We start from the raw sequence: 20,964 nt of genomic DNA on the forward strand, positions 1-20,964 counted from the left end.
TTGTTGTTTTTTTTTTAATTTCTTTCAGGTGGCGGGGAAATCTGCGAGCAGACTTGAGAAGAGAACTCTGGGAGTGGGGATGAAATTAGAGGAGAGATGCTGGGGTAGTTATACTTCCCCAAACACCTACTGGTCCTTGCTCGGACATACCTAAAGCCCTCCAGTCTCCAGCACTGGTCTTCCCGGAACAACGGTTAAGTATTACGTCGGGGAGTGGCTTTTGTGTGTGATGCACCCTCTTTACTTTTATAACTTGGATCTGGATCTTGGATTACTTTTATAACCTCCTGGCTTACTACCTGGAGACTGGTAGTTAGCTACCATTGGCGTGTTGGCGGTCGACCCGCCACACACGTTGCAGCTCCAGGACGATCGTAGTAGACCTCTAGCGTTGTTTTTATTGCCCGCAAAACCGATCAATAAATTATTTAGAAAAAATAAAAGTCAAGAGCAGAGTTTTAAGGCAACAAATTTGTTTTTCAAACGCAATCTTCAGCATTCAGTTTTAAAACTGTTTGCAATAACTTGAGAACGGCTGTATTCACCAAAAAAATCAAATTCCGGAAACACAGGGTAACGGGAGTATTTTGGCCAGCTTTGGGAAGTGTTCGCACAGTTCATTAGAAACAAACACAATTTTTCAACATAAATACCTACTCTATTATACCATTGTTGAAAGCTAAGTGTCTATTTTAATATACACCGTTCAACAATGCAATATATTGAAAAATATCCTAGAAAAATCAAAATTTCTACGAATTACTAAAAACATATTTTGGTCCACCAAATTTTTACTTTGGCCCACCTTTATATCTACAGACGTGTATGGAAATAGTTCGGACTAATTATATTTAAGATCATCATCGGTATTTTTAGAGCAAAAATAGTGGGTTTGAGGAGAACATCCTTCTGCTGTGAATTTTTGTAAATTTTAGGTATCTAAAAATGAAATGATTTGGCTTATAGCGGTTTGACAGGCATTCTCATCTAATTTCATATCGTTAAATGTGATAAATTAAGAAGTAATTACCTGTAAATTGTCACAAGCTGCTTCTTTGTTCACGTGCAACGGCCGAACGGGTAGTCAAGGGAGATGTCAAAACTTGGCATGACCAACATATGTTTGCTTCAGAAAGAGGCAAACATATTTCAGCCATGCGTTTAACCACTTTTTCAACTTTTTCCAACATGTTAGAGTATACAAACTGTTTCTATGGCATTTTATTGATGTAACCACAACAACGAATTGTTTCAAAAGCATACATATTTGTTAAAATTGCTTCCGGACGTTGACTTGTATATTACCACTTCCTCTTGACTTTGGGTTGACTCAGCCATGACTTTGAATATGTATGAACTAATTCCAAAATAACACTACCTAGAGCCAGTTTTTCGCCGAAAATCATGGTGTAGTATGATTCTTAGGTGTGTTATTCAATGTTGCATGCATCGTTTTCTAATATTCATTGAATTTATCAGATAAAATGCGTAAAATGTTACCGGGGTTACTTTTCATTTGATCAGATTTGTACATTTTTGAGTAAGATCATTTAATAATTTTATTAAAACGGAATTCGAGTGAAACTTTATTCAAATCTGGAAAAGTCGGATTGCCATTTTTCTTCGGCTCAAATTGAAAAGGCTTTCGAATGAGTTTGTACTTTAGAATGTGCATTGAGATTTTCTGTTGAAAATAAATATTCCTAAGATGTTTCAATTATTTCGAAAGACAATGTACAATCGCTACCTATTTCACAAATTTTCATTCGATTCGGAAACATTCGTGTCCCACCCATTTCCTGTTTGGTGTCGAGAGAAAGATAAATAATATGTTTTAATGATACGAATTATAAATTTCTCTGCAAATATTTAACAGTATCACATTCGCCACCACTTAGAAACATTCTTGAGTTTACTGAGCTTACACAAAGACCTTCAGTTGATTTGGACTGCAAATAATATTCCCGATTATAATTGCATTATCCTTTCATCCGTGTAATAAACTCCAGTTCCACTCTTCATTCCAGCATCGTTATCCCTGTGTATACGGCATGGAATGATACTGATGGGGAAGGGCTGCGATATCCCGGATGTCGGCCTGGCTTCGTTGGGAATATAACAATTACGAGAATCGAAGAGAAGAGTCGATTTCCTACCGTCGAGTGCAGATATCTCGATTCAGTCGTTCGCCAGCTTCAGCATGGTGGTCCCTTCCGGTTCATTTTGCAGGAGACAATTAATTCAAATCGGATCGAGTTGGAGGGCCAATAACTCGGTCGGACGTGATTGGTGAATATTTGTTCCGTTCAACAGAAGACGTGAAGATTTTACAAATTGAAAGGAAGTTCGGATTCAGGGAAGTTCTCCCAAGCAAAAGATTAAATTAAGTGCATTTGCGTACCGGGAAAGTATAGGGAAAGTTTCCTTGGTGTGCCGTAAGCCGGAATTTAACGCCCACAAAAGCATTGTTCGTTTGCCGAATTCGTCTGTTGTCTGTTGTGGATAAATAGAAACTTTTGAAAAGCTGCTTCACAGTTTAGTTTCACTGTAACAGTTTTGCTGCCAACCTGCAAAAGTTTGTTTCCAAGCTATTCAAAGCTAATATTCTCACGTAGCTTTTTGGTACGCTCGAAAGATTGCAATTAGTTAGTTCTATTGAAATTTATTGCCTTGGCACTAACTTTTCGTTGGACCAAATCTTCACCACAATGACATTGAGACACAGAGCGAGAAAATTTTGCTATCTTGACAGTGACATTTACCGTTTTCATTTTAAAAGTGAATTACGAACTTGGATAACCCGGGTACCATAAATCACATTCAAGTAGGGTAACCTTAACATTTCGTCCGAGATTTAACTTCATTATCACCGGCTATCGATTTCATGTTTCAAGGTGTTTAACAATATCAGTCTGCAATCTAATGTGATGTCATTTCCACAACTCATTTCAATGCCGTACGCCTCCCAGGAGGGGAAGAAGCCAACCTCCGTTTTCATTAGCCAGCATCCATGATACTGCTTTTGTCCACCATCGAGATAATGAATTCCATCGGAAGTGAGTGAGAATGTTTGACTAGAGCACAGCTGCTGGCACATTTCCGCACGTTTGTTGTGTTCTTGTATGAACATTGTACACATACAAGTTTCTTCCGAAAATTAATCTCGTTACACAGCATTCGAACACGCACCATTGGAGTCTTCTCTGCTGCTAGAGGACTGCATCTAAAGTGAGTCTCTTTTCCTTCAGCTTCATGGCTATCGTGTCCGTCGTACGAAAATCACACTTCCCTTTCAGCTATAGAGTACCATTCTGGGCAAAGAGAACCAGACCAATCGTGTTCGTGTTAGATGTTACCGGAAGGATTGATCAATATAGTTACCCATCTAGTTGCTTTCCTTTTACTAGTTTTAAAATTAGCTCGTGTCAAAGTGTCCTACAGTGTAGCCACTTTAGACAAGTTTCGAAAATTACAAAATAATTAAATTTAACACATCGCACACACTCCATCTCTAATCCTAGTCTGTTATTCTAATCTTCTTCTTGCAGGTTTCCTAGCAGTTACCAGTCGGCCAGTGCAAAACTACGTACGAAGCAAAAATGTCGCAGCAGAAAGTGCACATCGAAAAGGCACAGAACTTCATGCGCCAGTACCGGGATCCGGAATCGAGAGAGCTGAAGAAGCTGTCCGCTAATCAGTTTATGGACGTCTGGAGTCACTACGACCGGGACGGTAAGCTGCAATTAGTACCTACCCAATTAATGTTCGGAGGGCGAGTGGAATTTGAATTGTCACATGTTTCTAAAAAATGCCACGTGGTTGAAATGCAACCAATCGGTCTAAATGGAATTTAGAGGTGGAGATCACCTACAAGGGCACTAATGAAAACCAATAGTGGAAACAAATTTTTCATCCTGGACCTTAAAAGTGTTCTAACGATTATAACTTTATCGACATTAGGCCTCATATCGTTGGAAAAAATTCTGCTAAGTCAAAAAAGAAACAAATCAAGCTGAAAATTACCAAATTAGGCTCCTGGAATTCAATACGATAGGCATCTGGCTTTAGAAGGAATTTTCGAGCAATTTCAAGCTCAATTAGGGATTACACTTAATTTCAAGAGTCATTTTTCTGCATGTTTGCGAATTTTGAGAATTATTCCGTTAGTTAGCTTCCGAGATCTACTATCAGCAATGTTTTCTAGTTTTCAGAAGCGGTTGTCATCGATTTCAATCCTGTTTGGTAATATTTTTATACATTTTTTAATTTGTTAGCTTCTAGAAACGTTTATAGAAGATTTAAGCTCAATCAGGATTTTTTCTGCTCCTATGGAGTGTTTCACAGTGAATTCAAATCCAATTCAGGATTGTTATTTGCCCTTTCAGAAATCGAGAATCATATTTAAGTGATTTTAAACTGAATTTAGGATTACTTTGTTCCAATTTTTCTTGGTTTTAAAAGCGTTTACTTTACGCGGTTTTTTATTAACACTTTTTTACGAGGGTTATCGAATCAGCGCAGTTTTTTTACGAGGTATATATCCCCCGAGTAAAACAAACCTATAACACCTATATTACACTAGCTGACCCGGCAAACTTCGTCCCGCCTAATTTTGTGTTTAATTTGATAATTTTATGCATGGCTTGGCTGCTTGGCTGGTTCGATCATGGAAATATCCATATGTAATGGAATTCGGTTATTCTAGGCTGTTTCCCAGAAATTGCCATCTTACAATTCAAAATGGTGTCTGAGATCAATATTTAGCTCCTTGCATCATTCTGGTTCCAGTGATACTCATATAACTTTAGGCTATTTTTCAGAAACCGATTTTAAAATTATATTTGGAGACAATTTCTTCTGTCATTCTGGTTTAAGAAACACCCGTTTTGGTTGTTATTTGATCGTTTTCGGCTGTTTTCCAGGAACCGGAAGTCACCATCATAGAACTCAAAATGGTGTCTGTGGTCGATTCTAGCTCCTGTGTATCATTCTGGTTCCGAAGATACTCATATTGGATGGAAATCGGCCATTTTTGGCTGTTTTCAGAAACCGGAAGATGCCATTTTACAATGCATAATGGTGTCTGATGTCAATTTTCAGCTTCTTGCATCATTCTGGTTCCGAAGATATATTAGGTGGTATTTGGTCACTATAGGCTGTTTTCCAGAAACCGAAAGTCGTCATCTTTGACTTCAAAATGGCATGTGAAATCCATTTCTGACCTCTAGGCGTCATTCTGGCTCCGGAAACATTCATATTGAATGGTATTTGGTCATTTTCGGCTGTTTGCCAGACACCGGAAGTCGCCATCTTTAAATTCAAAATGGTGTCTGTGATCAATTTTTAGATTCTGAGCATCATTCTGGTTCCGAAGATACTCATACTGGAAGTCGAATCGTGGCTTCAGTGCATCATAACAATTTCGGAAAAACCGGCAGTCGCCATCTTGGATTTCGAAATGGTAGTTGGAGACATTTTCCGGATGGAAACTTGTCTTAGATTTAACAATGGCGTCTGATGTCGAGTTTTGGCTCCTGTGCATCGACCCGACCATTTTAGGCTGTTTTTCGGAAAACCTGGTTGAAATAACTGTTTAGTTTGTATGGGAGACCTCCCTCCCCTTCCGAGGGAGTGCCAAATCACCATACAAATTTGTATTTTATTTGTATAAGAGCCCTCCCATCTAAAAGAGAGAGGGATGTCGAACCACCATGAAAATATTTTTTGCTCCCAAAAAACCTCCACATGCCAAATTTGGTTCCATTTACTTAATTATTTCTCGAGATGTGCAGAAAATTGTGTTTCATTTGTGAGGAACCCCTCCCTTTAAGATGAAGGATGGGTGTCGAAACATTATGGACATGTTTGTTACCAAATTTGGTTTCCATTTATTTGATTTTTTTTTTTGAGATGTGCAGAACTTTGTGTTTTATTTGATTGGAACCCCTCTCCCACAGAAGATGGAGGAGTGCGAAACCATTATGGACATATTTGTTATCTCTAAAAACTTTTACATGCCAAAGTTGGTTGTATTTGGACGATTGGTTCTCGAGCTGTGCGAAATTTGTGTTCCATTTGTATGGGACCCTTCCCTTATAGAAGAGGGAGGGGTGTCAAACCATTATGGATATATTTGTTACCCGTAAAAACAACAACCTGCCAAATTTGGTTCCATTTACTTGGTTAGTTCTCGAGATGTGCTGAAATTTGTCTTTCATTTGTATGGAACCCCTTTCTTCCAGAAGAGGGAGGGTGTACTTGTATTTGTATTTGGTATAATTCATCTGACAAATAAAGACTTAATGAATAAAATAATCTAAAGTATCACAGATCTAAGCCTATATGCGAATCGTCCAGTGGTCTCATTGAAATCGAAGTGCTCTTCCAAAGCCGTAAACGTCCGTATACTTGCTGAGATCGGTTCATTTTGACCACACATGGTCCGATGAAAGATCGGCTGCAGTAATGTTGTATTCCGAAAAGTCCTGTTTAGTACACGAAAGTTCAATTTTTCAAGCAGAGTGGGGGCATCAACTTCACATTTGCCACGAACAGCGCTTGTTGAAGTTTCCTTCGTCGTTCCAGTGTGTCAAGGGCCAGTAGCCGACATCTGTCAGAATATGGTGGCAAATTATCAGGATTTCTCCAAGGCAGATTTTTAAGTGCCAAACGGATGAACCGTTTCTGAACACGTTCAATTCTGAGACTCCACGATACGTGATATGATTGCCACACAATTGACGCGTTTTCTAAAATTGGACGGACGAGAGCACAGTATAATGACTTTCAGCAGTGGGAGTCCGAAAAATCCTTCGCAATCTTGGAAAGAAAACCTATCTGTCGCGTTGCTTTGGAAATGATCGCCGCTCGGTGAGAGTCAAAACACATTCTGACATCCAGTAAAACTCCCAGATGGGACACTTCAGTAACTCTGGGAAGGATGTTCCCTCCAATAGTATAATCGAACAAAATTGGGTGTGATGCGCGGTGAAACGATTTGACCTGACATTTATCAACACTAATGACTAATTTATTTCAGCGACACCAATCAGCAAACGTGGTTAATGAGTCTTGTAAAAGCCGACAATCCTCTCCTGAGCGCACTACAATGTAGAGTTTCAAGTCATCTGCATACACTAGCTTGAACCCATTTTTTAAGATCAAAGCTGCATCGTTGAAAAAAAAGAACAGCAACGGGCCAAGGTTGCTACCTTGAGGCACTCCAGATTTGTTTGAAAATGGTCTTGATACGAAACCGTCAATGTTAACGCGAAGTTCACGCTCCGTTAAGTAAGATTCCAGCTAAGACGTGAATTGCGACGAGACACCTAGGCGAGACAGTTTGCGCAGTAGTATCTTGTGGACAATGTTATCAAACGCCGCCCTCAAGTCCGTATAAATTGCATCGACTTGAACTTTCTTTTCTAGGTTTGAAATGCATTCCGATGTGAAATTTACCAGATTAGTTGTTACTGATCGACCTGGCATGAAGCCATGTTGGTCGACAGATATATAGCACTTCGTCGCATTAAGAACTACTCCGCTCACGATTATCTCGAACAATTTAGAGACAGCTGAAAGATTTGTAATTCCACGGTAATTGGCCGCATTATGTCGATCTCCTCTTTTGAACAAGGGTATATATGGATGATTATTTCCAAATGCGAGGAAATTTCGCTTGTTGCAGTGAGCGATTGAAAATAGCACTCAACGGTTGCACTAGATTGACAGCACATCGGCACACTAGAATTGCCGGTAACCCATCGGGAACAGGTACATACGACCGCTTCAACTTTTTTGTTGCAGACAAAATCGTATCTGAACTCACGGTAAACACTCCCAGGTCAATTAAGTCGATAGGAACGTTACGGATAGCATCGTCAATCTCCAGTTCTGAAGCAGGATTTTTTTCGAAAACAGATTCAAAATGTTTCGCGAACAATTGGCTTGAATCCAAAGCAGACGCAGAGACCTGATCATCTAAATAAACATTTTTTGGAATAGCAGCACTTTTCCTCTTTGAATTAACAACGAAATTTACGTTGAAGGGCATTACGCACTTGTTTCAGTGACCGTGAACGAGGACTACTCCTTGCAGTTGAAATTGGCGGTTGAGGTTTTGGAACGTTACGAGAAAGCCTTGAACGATTGGCAAAACAAAATTTTTCAGCCATATCGTCAACATCGTTATTGTCGAAAACCCTCTACAGTCGACGGTAGCCAGGTACTCAGAGAATGCCACAAAGTCCATTCTGCGAAAGTTCAAATGACGCTCCCCTTGTCGTTCGATCGGTTCGTTGTACAATGCATGCACTGGTAAATAAATTTCGAGAGCCGGGTGATGAGCGTCTACGGGTAGCAGCGGTGCCGGGCAATCGGTTACTTCGATCTCACAGCTAGGTAAACAAAAAAAAACAAAATCGAGAATACGATCGAGCGGGTTTGGTACCAGATTTCTTTGGCTCAAGCACAAATGTCGAAACAACATGGACATATTTGTTACTCCTAAAAACATCCACATGCCAAATTTGGTTCCATTTGCTTGGTTAGTTTTCGAGATGTGCAGAAATTTGTGTTTCATTCGTATGGCACCCCTCCCTTTCAGAAGAGGGAGGGGTCTCGAACTACTTGGTCATCTTTCCCGGCCCCAAAACCCCTAATACAAAATTTCACGCCGATCGGTTTAGTAGTTTCCAAGCCTATATGGATCAGACAGACAGACAGAGCTGCGTTTTTATATGTTTAGATATTATCCGTTATATGTTACATGTTACATGTTATGCGTTACACATTATTCGTTACTTATTAAATGTTTCATATTACATGGTTTACGTGTTATGTAACATATCGTATATTTTAACATGACTTGGAACATCACACGTAACATGTTACAAATCACATGTTATTTCACATGTTACCTGTTGCATGGTGCATCACGGCCGGTTGGAAATAATCCTACATTAGGGTTGACATACTGAAAAACGACTTTGAACTTTATAAAAGGTAAAAAAAATCAAATTAAGCTTGAGAGCGCTGAAACACGCCTCCAGTAATTTGATCTGAACTACACGCAGAAGTTCAAGTCTTGTACAATCAATGTGTCTTCCCGATTTGCACAAATTTTGCACTAAAATCGCACAATAAATGTGTGAAATTCATAAATGTGTAAAATGCAATTGAAATCGGAATATATATCATTTTCGAGCGCCGGTTCATATGAACGACTTGCTCATCCCTAATAATACTCTGCAGCCAAAACAACCTTCAGCAATTTATGCTGGTGCCAGTAACGTGGAATCATATACATATGAACAAAACCAGAGTCATAGTTAAAAAAATAGTTAAAAAAATAGTAGGAGGGTGGTATCCAAGACACGACCGCATAGTTGACGTAGGACTACAATAATTTTATATTTTTATTTTAAAGCTATGTTTGATTTGAGCTCGTTTTACTTTTGTAGTTTGCTTGATTTATTTTAACCAATTTAAACTCAACATCTTCCAAAAGGAAGGTTTTTTGGTTCGGGTGGTAATATCAAGTATCTAGGTCGTCAGCCCGAATTCATCAAGCGACACCTTAAACGACTTGGAACTAAAACTAGTTCATTGGTGGCCATTTCTACTGTTAAGGTCGTCTTTGACCACTTAAAAAGTCAAAAAAGTCATGAAAAAAGAACCGTTCATTTTTGGCACAGAAAATATTCTGACGTGTTGCCAAAATCGAACGGGGTCTGTATTTTGATTATTTCTTTGTACCACTCTACCTTAGAAGAAAAAATATTCTCTTCAACATTCACAATGGTCCAGGAACCAAATTTAGGGGAAAATTTGGGTCTAGACCTATATAGCAATGTTTTAGAGAAAATCTTTTTTTTTACAAAGTTACTTAAAATTTTTGGAGCTATAAAATTGTAGAACAAGGTTTTCTATCTACAAAAATAAAAATGTTAGATACTTAATAGCATTGAAAATTTTGGTCACCCCAATTTTTGATACTTTTTCAATAAGCGCTTTATCATATGTAACAACTTTGTTGAAGAAAGTTTTTCTCTAAAATATTGCTATAGAGCTCTAGACCCAAATTTCCCCCTTAATTTGGTTTCCAGACTATTGATGAATACCTTTCATTCTAATACAGCGAATTTTCTTTAATACGCGAAAAGGCAACCTTCTATAAAATATTTAATTGAGTACGATTTAGTAGAAATTAAACTTCTTCCTTCTATATCTATTTGTCTTGTTAAAGTTGGCTCACTCACCGATCACAAAGCGGCAAAGATGTCCCATCAATTTTTTTCCTGCAGTTACAAGCTCGTGGAAAAAATATAGATAATGAATGACAGTTTTAGTAGAAAATGTATATTCACAGAAAATTTGAAATTGACATAGAATTTTATGAACATGTTAACATTCAATTCAGGTCAATTTAAACATTTTATCAGTATACAGAATCAATCAGAAAAATTTGATTAGTTTCAAGATACCAAAGAACAACGAAGATATCATATTTGAAGGTTATATGTCTGTTATTTTCGAAAATAAACTGGGCAAAAGTGATGCACAACATTAGCCACGGCAATCAATGTTTGCATAGCGTTGTTCAATTACGAGTAAGGTTATGGAAAGTAATATTTTCTTGTAAATGCAAATTCAAAAGAAAAATTTTAATTGAAAAACACAAATACTAATGTCGGAACTCTAATATCAAGATGAAATGAATTTGGTTTTCCTCTATACCGCTACCGCAGGATGCAACTAATATTGTCATATTGGACTAAATTCATTTAGCTAGTAAAATATAATCATCAGTACAGCTCGTTTAACTAACTATTCAAAGATATGTACGGAGCATTTTGGTTTTCTATTGTCTTTCAAATACCATATTCAGTTATTTAAATAAATCTGAAAAAAAAGCAGAATGTAGAGTTCAAAAATAAACAACGCATTTTGTTGTCCCCGGCGGCGCAGCGTATTCTGCGGTACCCGAAAAATCAAATTGAATTCTGATATTTGCTGCTATACGAAACAAGAAGAAGAAGAAGACAATTCAAACGGCAATTCGATTGTGTTCCACGCCCCACCGTGCGTCAACAGCGGCAATGTAGTTTTCACTTGGCTTGGCTGCACACAAATGAATATCGAGTTTTTCTGCACTGATAAACGACGAATGACCAGCGCTCTATTCATACTATGCTCGGTGCAGTACTTTTGCCTGTGCCAGCATGTTTTCCTTCAAGACATCAGTTTTATTAACATTAACATATTTATTAACAGCAGAACGTCATACTGTCTAATAGTGGAGGTGGTTATGAACTTTCCGAGAAAGCTTCACTCTCAAGACATCAAAATAGTCTAGGCTCATGGAAACTAACATTAGTTGACCTATTGAGACGGGGAGATTCTGTCAAAATTTTTTTTGCCACTGCTATACAGGATATCACAGCATGCAGTTGGTGTCTATTCATGAAGTCTGTGCTAGGCGTGCTCGCATATGATTGGTACATTGTTGGTGAAAATTTGACCTTGAAACTTTTATTCAATTTTCACTGTTTAACAATGAAGTGATAATGAAAATTGAAGAACCACAAAATTGTCCATCATTTTATCAATCCAACGACATATTGATTATTGTGATCCATCATGTGGTTACATCAGTATAACAGTTTGAAATCTTTCATTCCGGCGTTACATCTTGGTTTTAGTTTTCGCGGAATGTATCTCGATATAGTGCGGTTAGACGTAGTCCTACGTCAAAAATGCAAAATGTTTTGAACCAACTTAATATCTTTTTAATTGTTAATGTCTCAATGATATTTTAAATGACCGGATTCATGAAAGTGAACCGATCAGTTAATATTTTCATTAATCTAGACAGTACCCAAATTACACTGTGCTACAGCGATTTAGAACTTCTGAAGTGATCTAGCGTAGGTTGTAGGTCTTGTTGAGTGTAACATTCACTCATACTAGAAATTTTCCAAACACCCCCAAAATCTGAAGTTATGGTCGAAATACGGTTTTTTGAACCTCAGTGCATACAATTTTTTTTAACTCAGTCATTTCTCAACCGATTTTCAATATTCAGGCAGTTTTGGAAAGAAGATAAACAGAGCTTTCAAAAAATCTACTGGTTTATACTGATAACACTAAAACATGTTGAGTTATTTGAGTTTAAATATAATTTTTTAGTTTTTTTCACGAAATTTTTCAATTTAATTTGAAATTTGCCACCTGTTTTTGTGAGAAAGATACTAAAAATACACTAAACTTTTGAAATTATATTCACTGACGAATCAATCAAAAGTGGTTTTGTGAAAATCGGTGAATATTTGACTGAGTTATATATTTTTTAAGAAAACCAGAATTTTTGGCTTCTATACAACAATTATTTCGCGGTGCTACAAATGGTGAAAAAACACAAGAACTTCTATTTAGTATTTCGCCCAAGCGTGGTTTACGTTAAGAAGGCTAGAGTGATCCCTCCGCGATCATCCTGTGCAAATAACGTGTCATTAAAGGTGTTTAATAAGTTGTGGTGATTGAATGAAAGTGATCGATCAAAAAATCGATCAAAGCAGATAGGACCTTTTGGAATGTTTTTCTAGAAATAACAAATTTTTTACTTACAAAAAAATTCTACCCCCTTACGAGCGGCCTTCCGGCAGTTAACCGGAACACTCGCCATGGCGGACGTAAACATGCGTGTAGACATGTTTTTGAGTTCTTTCTTCGTTTTGTTTATCAATTCTTTCTCAGTTTTCGCGACAAAATTGTTGCTATAGATCTTACCCTTCAGGTTTGCCCAGAAATCCTCCATGGGATGCAACTTGAGTACCACATCGATATTCAGCCGCTCCATCTCCTCCAACGAGCGCTTCAAATAATGGGCCGTGATCCGGCTAAAACACTGCGTATAGTATGTCTTGATGAGAGACGCAATTTCCAGCAGGTATTTCAACCTAAAAATTTCCCCATTCACAGCGACTCTGGAGTGAAAGAAGAAGCTGTAGTGAAAGAAGAAGCGTCACAGCAGCCACTTCTTGGGGAACTTGGTGTGTGAAATGAACTTCACCTCGGTGCTCACTTTCTTCGTGGGAGTAGTAAAATATGAACTGCCCTGCCAGTCGTTGCCATCCAGGGTGAGACAGGTTTCGTACTCTATCTCCACCGTCACGTCCAAATTTGCCGGTTAGACGATCTTATATAGCCGCTACCGCTGTGTCATTGCCTGCAGATCCAAGACCAGAGGACGGGAATGCTGCTTTCTTTTCACGTCGTTTGGATTTGTTAAAAAAGCACACGCCTTTGGGATGCTTATAAAGAGACGAGTAAGAGCAGTTTGCATGTCACAGCACACTTTATTCGTCTCGCGCCGGAGATGTCTCTTACACTTAAGTGCAATGCAAGCGTTCGAAACTTTCTATGAAAAGTACAAAATTTTCACAACAGCGCAGGAATAATCAGGGTTGCCACCAGCGCTGCAAACTATCACTGTTATGAGAGGATTTTCAGTTGAAATTGAAATCTTTTAATTTCAATTTTCAACGAACGAGCTGAGAATGAAAGAGACTTTCAGCTCCAATCAGCTCACAGTGATTGTTGGGCTAGCAGCACTTCTGTGATTTCGTACACGCTGTGTTTCTTTAGCGATGTTTATGCGATTGAGGTTATCTCCCAGATGGTCTCAAGGTACGATGCTGGCCTAACAAGCGCTAGCCTCGCAATTGTCCTGTACACTAAACAGTCGGCTTCGAAGTCTGTGTATAAAAAACAGAAGGTCCAATTCCAAATCAGAATTTAGCACCAAGGAAAAAAATACGGTTGAGAATGTAGATGCTTATATAGTACATCGACTTCATGCAATGAATTGGCTCAGATCAAAAAATTCCGATATTAAATCAGACGTCTCATTTCTTTCAATGCCAGCGGGGGCCTAGTGTGGTTGGTAACGTCTCCGCCAACCACGCTCGACGCCTGGGTTCGAATCCCACCGCCAACATAGGTGTCGATGGTTGTGAGGTGGCGTGATCCACTCACAACCAACCCAACTGGTCTAGTTTCAATCCTAGCCGACACCGGGAGATTTTCTGAGGTGAAAAATCTCTGGAATCACGCCTTCCATCGCATGAGGAAGTAAAGCCGTTGGCGCCGGTCCGTTAATAAACGGGTCGTGAGTTAGGGACCTGGGTGTGGAGTCGCCTCCCTGGGCGTCGGTAATTGGCCACAACAGTGGCGGAAATAGACCGACGGAAAAAAAGCGAGAATAAAAAAAAATTCTTTCAATGACCGGACTTTCATTGAAAATTGACACGCGCTGACACTGGAGGTCGTTTCAACTTGAGACAGTGAAAATGCGGCTTTTGTCAGATTCGTTTGGAGTGTCGAAAATTTGCAGGCCTGGTTGCCACTCAAACTTTCAAATAATCTGGGGGAATGCCGAAAATAAAACTGGATCCTAAAAATAAGTAAAACCTTATGTGTTTATGTGCTTTAAATGGCTCTCACAATCTCGTCATATATATTTAGTTACGCCCTTTTTATTTACAGAAATTTTTTGAACGTAAACTTTTTGTGATCGTTTGCTTTTGTCTACAATGTTTTCCATCAATTTGATTGATAGCTTTATTAAAATACATGGATTTATTTTTTATTCAACTGAAAGAATTTTTGAAGATCAATCAGCTCATAAGCTTTTCATTCTAATAAATTTTCAACTGACAAACATATATAAAAACAGGAAAATTTTGGGATCTAACCGTGGTACTGGATCACTTTAAAAAAAACCTATAAGAATTTAGTTTAAACTGGAAGATTGGCTTCTAGGGCATAAAATATAGTCGGCCGATGTAATATCTGCATGAAAATGTCTAAAAAAATCTGTATAACTATAGATGAATCAGATTATGTGGCATCACTGGCTGTGATCAAATACGCTCTCAACGAAGAGACACTCAGAGACCGAGAGAGAGAGATGTTTGAGGCAGGAACTATGTCTTTCTGCGCTATAGACCTGGGAAGGAGAAACAGATACGAAGCTGTGTGAGTGTCAAAATGAACCAGAACGAGCTGTCATTGACTGTCAATTTGAACCAAGAAAAAAAAAGCATTTTTTTGTGATGAGTATTGTTATAACTGAAAGGTATCGCGTTACTCGAAAAATAGTGGGAGGGTGGTATTCAAGACACGACCGCATGACGTTGACTACCGTATTCTTATATTCCATTTAAACAAACAGTAGAGAGAATTGCAACGCTTCTTTTACAAAACTTCGAGGCACCAAAAGGTGCCAGTTGCCGATTATTCTCGTTTACTGGTTAGTCCGTCCAGAATTCCAGTCATTTTAGTATTTTGCAGTAGGTATATGGCTAACAGCCACCAGCATTACGAATAAAACCGGCACGAGATGACCGGTACTATTTTGTTTTTCTTCCTTTCAGCTGCTAACACCTAGCGTCCATATGTAACCAGTACGGTTTAGTAATGAAACTGACGGGGTGAAATGTTCTAACGGTACCTTTTATACCAAGGCTTCGTCAGTTAGTTAGAAAGAAGGAAGGGCTAAGTAGAAAATGGATTGACAAGGAACGCAAATATACATCGGAAACAGAAAGTGACAACAACAAAGTCAGATCGATTGTATCCGTTAGTGTCGACTGTGCTTGGGAATAGAGGGGTCGATATTAATTACCAATTTTTCAATAGTGTATCTCGTACAATAGTTTGTTTTTGTTACATAAATTTAACCGTAAAAGAATTTCTGATCGATTTATGCCAAAACCTCGAAAACCTGATTGTAAATGACTGAAAAATAAGCGTTCAAAACCTGACTCCTTTTCCCTGCTAGATTTTCAAATTCAGGTGCCTAACTTCGATATAGACGTTAGTCAACGTCAAAAATTCATCGCGAACAGTTTTTGAATTCATTGTCGTTTTACAAAATATTTTGGTTTGTTTTTAGGTAAAATTATAAATTTCATAAACTTTAGGCAAAAATCATGCTAGCGTACTTCGATTATTTAAAATTGCGCTTCTCTGGATTTAAGGCTTTGGTTACAACTTCAAACACACTTTAGCACGATCGAACTCAAAACTCTGAAAAAACTTTTATACAACGGCAAATTGAAAAAAAACACATACTCAAAAAATTTATCTGTAAAATTTGCACATTCAGTATTCCTGAGGTTACTTAAAACTTCGTTTGAGGCATGCATGCGTTACAGCAAATAGTTACACGCTATCAGAAAACGACGCATGTGCGTGTTCTCTGTTTTGAGTGTAGTATTCGTTTCTCCCTCCCAGCTACAGACCATTTTACGAACTGGCAGGTGTCATGGATCCTGCTGATATTGATGCTGCTTTTACGTGCGTTATGTCAGCGGTTCCTAGCTTTCTGTCAAAATTTCATTCATGAATTGAGTTTAGAAACGTCTCGTAAAATGGTCTATACAGGTCGGACTCGATTATCCGGAAACTCGAATATCCGGAATTCGATTATCCGGAATTTTAGACTCGATTATCCGGAATTTTATTTTTTTGGTGTCCGTTTTCGGTTTTTATTCTGAAATTTGGTCTTTACCATCCCTTCTGGTATATTTGTTACCATTAAAGTCACTTCCGGCATGTTTGGGACATGTTCGAATTAAGCGAAAATAGCCAATACCCAACTTCTGGTTACGCCACTGCATCATACAAGTAAATAAAGAAAAGAAATATTCATTTGATGTTCGTTGATCGCAAAATTTCTGTATTTTTTGCGTGATTCGATTATCCAGGAAACTCGCTTATCCGGAATGAAAATTTTTTTGATGTTCCGGATAATCGAGTCCGACCTGTACTGGGGTAAATTCTGTGAGGTCTCCTGTAAGCAGCGATGCACACCTTTCAAACAAAAACTGGTAGGCTTCATAGCGAAAAACTGGAAAAGCTGGATTTATAAATATTTGTAACTCTTACGAAAATTTGTTTGATTGTCGGTTCAAAATATTTTGCGTAAATAATAAATAGGGTGTTGAACGTCTTCGGCCGGTTTATGCATAAGGCATCGTTATACTGGAGCGACGCGGTGCGAACTGTGTCGAAACCGTTCGGAATCTCTTTTGACACGCGTTGTTGATATTATTCCTCACCGAACTGTTTTGACGCAGTATGCCCCGCGTCGCTTCAGTATAACCACGGCCTAAGATTGCGATCCGCAAATGTGCTGCAAATTTTCGACACTGCATGCGAAAATGACAATAACCGCGTTTTTACTGTCTCAAGTTGAAACGACCTTCAGCGTCAGCGGTGTCAATTTCTATGAAAATCCGGTCATTGAAAAAAATGAAATGTTTGATTTATAATCGAAATTATTTTATTTGAGCCAGTTCATTGCATGGAGTCGATGAACTATATAAGCATCTACAGTCTCAACCGCACAAACATCACTAAAGGGACACAGCGTGTGCGAAATCACAGAAATGATGCCATCACTGTTAACTGATTGAAGCTGAAAGTCCCTTTTATTCTCAATTCTCAATTCTTCTTCAATTTCAACTGGAAATCCCAGTGAAGGTTTGCAGCGCTGATTGGGGCAGAAAACCTGCCAAAGAAAACCACTGCCGAAAACGTTGTGAATAACTCTGCAGTAGTTAAATTTTGGCAATATGCGTAGGAGGATTTTTTTCATCAAATAGAGACCTCTATCTCCCCTTAACAAACAGATTTTGGGTGAGCTCCCTAGCACCCAGTTTAATAGCTTTGGTTTGGTAAATCCTAAAGTGTTACGCACTCAACGTGCTTTTTTTCTTGTATGGACCCCACTGCGCCTAGTAGTTCTACATCTTTTGTGCGGCACTTTCCGGACGTTTTTGCTGTTCGCACATTTTTGTTTTTTTTTTCTACACTTTTGTTTATTATTATGTGATCGTTGTCCCAAAAATATTTTTGTTGCGAATATTTCATTCGCGTCATGCTCAGACAGTTCGCTATTTGGATTAATAATTGGCGCCAAACAAACAGAATTCATCACTAAAAATTAAATTATTTTTTCAGCACCGTCTATCAATATTACGGCAATCTTTATGAAAAGACAAATAACTGTTCGAAAACTGTATTTTCTCTAGAAAGCTAGAATTGAATAAACAGTGTCTGGAGGGATACATTCATAATAAAAATTTCCACCAAACAACGCTTTCGAAGTATAGTTTTAGAGCAAAGAAAAAACATTCATCTTCCATCAGGTGCAAACGAAGGCCAAAGCTTTGACTTTTTGTTCTCAGCATAAGTACATATTCTCATATGCATTTGAAATGTGTTTCAGTAACATGTTTAAATTTTCAAAAAATTTAACCTCAAACGCTCAACCGAAGTCCTTTGAGTTCGTATTCTTGGATGGTAACCAAGCCTTTGCGGTGTTGGAGGCGACAAGGTCGTTATCAGGCTGCGGGCGGTTTTCGAAACCAAGGGAAGCAACCTGACTGAAATTTAGACCGGATTGTTCTCCCTTGGTTTTCCGGTTTGGTTTTCTGTCGCTGTGTAGGCGTGGAGGTGTAACTTAACTCGCCTCCCGTTCACAGCATCTTCCATTCTGTAGCTATAATAAAAGATACCCTAACGAATGGAATAGAAAAAAAAAAACAGAAGAAAAGTCCTCTGCAGTTTTATGAATCAGTTCGAAAGAGTTTACGGTTGGGGAATGTAACTGTAGCCAGGAAACCTTGCCAACTACCGACAGCGCTGAACGATGATGGATAATGGGTAATGGGAGAAAATGATGCTGGTTAGGAATTGGAGCAGCAATAGCGGAGCGAAATTTTCCATTCCCACATGCGGCTACTCGCGAAGAGAAAGGAAACCAACGCTTTGTTGGACGTAATCGTGGGATTAAAGTTTATTGTTGCTGAAACGCTCACCCCAGCTAGAGAATGGTTCGACAAATTGAAGGTTATGTTACGTTGTACCAGATTTCTACGGAAGCTGGTCATAATACGAAAATATATTCTTTTGACCGCCCCGGAAAGGACAATGAAACTTGAGTCATATTTACTCATTGGTTTTCGTTTCGTTTTTCTTCTCTACTTCAGGAAATGGATACATCGAAGGCACAGAGCTGGATGGCTTCCTCAAAGAATTCGTCTCCAGTGCGAATGCAACCGATCTTGGACCAGAGGTGAGAAAACGCTGACTTCTCCACCATTTTTTTTATTCGAGCCCTAGTCTGGTCATGAGAGTAAGAACAAATTGTCGGTGATAAAATCTAGCTGGAACAGTATAAAAATAGCTATCAATTCGAACGAATTTAGAAAATGTTATGTACTCTCACGACTGACAACCGGCGGTGGGTGAAGAGAGGGTATCTATTTAGCGGCGAAAGGATTCCGTAGCCATGATGACGGTTCTCGGCCAAAAACGTTCTATAGAATTCCGCATCTTCTTGCTTGGCTTCTGTTTGCTCGCCTCCGGCAAGCTGGAGAAAAAGAAAAAAAAAACAGTAATGTCAATATGTTTCGACGGAATCCATTCCGCGCGCTATTTATATTTTTCCCTTTTATTTCATCGCCCCACGGGCAGGAAATTTTTCCCTATTATTAATCGTTTCCTTTTTGGTCCCGTTTTTTTTCTTCATCTATGATCCCGTTTTTTGCTGTTTTCCCATTCCATTGACGGATTTGGTTGACGCCTTTTGCGTTTTGTGTTATTTCGTTCTGTTACTCAATTCATGTTTGTGTGAAACGACGATCTTCAGAAAGCGGTTAGTATGTAGTCTAGTGTAGCAGCGATCGGTTTTTGCGCCAGCCTGGTGTTCGCATAGATACGAGTGCACGGAATGAACCGTCCCTAGACCGGACCTAGCTGGAAGCTTTGTATGACGGTTTTAGCTAGCTTAGCACTAACGAGAAAAATAACAAATAACTTGGAATCGTACAAAAAAAAATGAAATGAAAAACATTCTGTGAACGTAGTACTGTTCATAATATGTGCATATCTGACAAAACTTCTAAAAATTGAAGAACTGTTTCCGTAACATTTTCATTCGTCTATTCTCTTGTCTTGATAATTTTTTAAAAATTAACAAAAACCGGAAAAAAACATGAGGAGCAACTTGTCAGTAAAAAATCAGGCTATAGATAAGAAATGAAATGGTAAAAAATATTGAAAGATAAGTTGATCAAAATCAGTAAAATTTTTGCGACCAAGTAAAGCAGTAGAATATTAAATAATCTATTTTTCGTTAGGAAGAAAGTAATAAAAATATATGAGTCGAACAAAACTAATTAACGATTTCAAACAAAAAGATTTTCACTGGAATGAAATAGAATTTGTGTTACGTAGGCACCATTGTTACAAACAAACGTCCAAAGCAACGCAAAATGTTTGTGTTACTAACCGCTCCTAGCAGCTAATCCACTTCTTACGTGTAACACTTGTATAGCCAGAGCGTTCACTGGAGAGATGGTAGTGCTTGGTTATTATTCGCAACCCATTATTAACCGTTATTATTTCGTCTAATTTGACTTCGCAAAAACTTCTTGCGACAGAAGTTGGTTTAAGCTTTTTTGCCTAATAATCACTAGTTTTAAAATAAACTCGGATACAATATTTTAGCGCTTGACGTATTCTTTAGTATAGGTTAGCTTCTTCCCTGCACTGGCAATAACAAACTAATGAATGATTCATTCTCTTTCATTCTTCACCTGTGACCAGTCACTGACAGACGAGATGCTGGTGGAGCTAAAGGCATGCTTCATGGAGGCTTACGACGATAACCAGGATGGAAAAATCGACATCCGAGAGGTAAGCAACATTCGAACGCCGCTATATTGACGCCAATATGTGACGGTTTTCCATTTCGGTCAACCGTAAAAAACAATATTACGTTTATGATGATAACCTGCCACGGTTCCTGGTTAGGGTGTGCCCTGGAAAATTGGCAGACTCAGCAGTTGGCACCGGTTTCCGATAGCGCATTTTGTTTCGTTTTCCTAC

The 20,964-nt window shown here is 38.5% G+C and overlaps 1 protein-coding gene across 3 annotated transcripts in view; it reads left to right on the forward strand.

Annotated features, from left to right (window-relative positions):
• The window catches only part of LOC129725460 (calbindin-32), a 231,853-nt gene that overhangs the window by 137,971 nt on the left and 72,918 nt on the right, over positions 1-20,964 (forward strand). For all 3 annotated transcript variants that reach the window (XM_055681334.1, XM_055681336.1, XM_055681335.1), the window contains exons 3-5: positions 3,549-3,732; positions 19,062-19,147; positions 20,683-20,772. In XM_055681334.1, coding sequence (XP_055537309.1) covers positions 3,600-3,732; positions 19,062-19,147; positions 20,683-20,772 — 309 coding nt within the window. In that variant the 5' untranslated portion in view covers positions 3,549-3,599. The remainder of the gene's footprint in view (positions 1-3,548; positions 3,733-19,061; positions 19,148-20,682; positions 20,773-20,964) is intronic.

The sequence above is a fragment of the Wyeomyia smithii genome, chromosome 2 (genome assembly GCF_029784165.1).
Source record: "Wyeomyia smithii strain HCP4-BCI-WySm-NY-G18 chromosome 2, ASM2978416v1, whole genome shotgun sequence".
In the NCBI taxonomy this organism is placed as follows: domain Eukaryota; kingdom Metazoa; phylum Arthropoda; class Insecta; order Diptera; family Culicidae; genus Wyeomyia; species Wyeomyia smithii.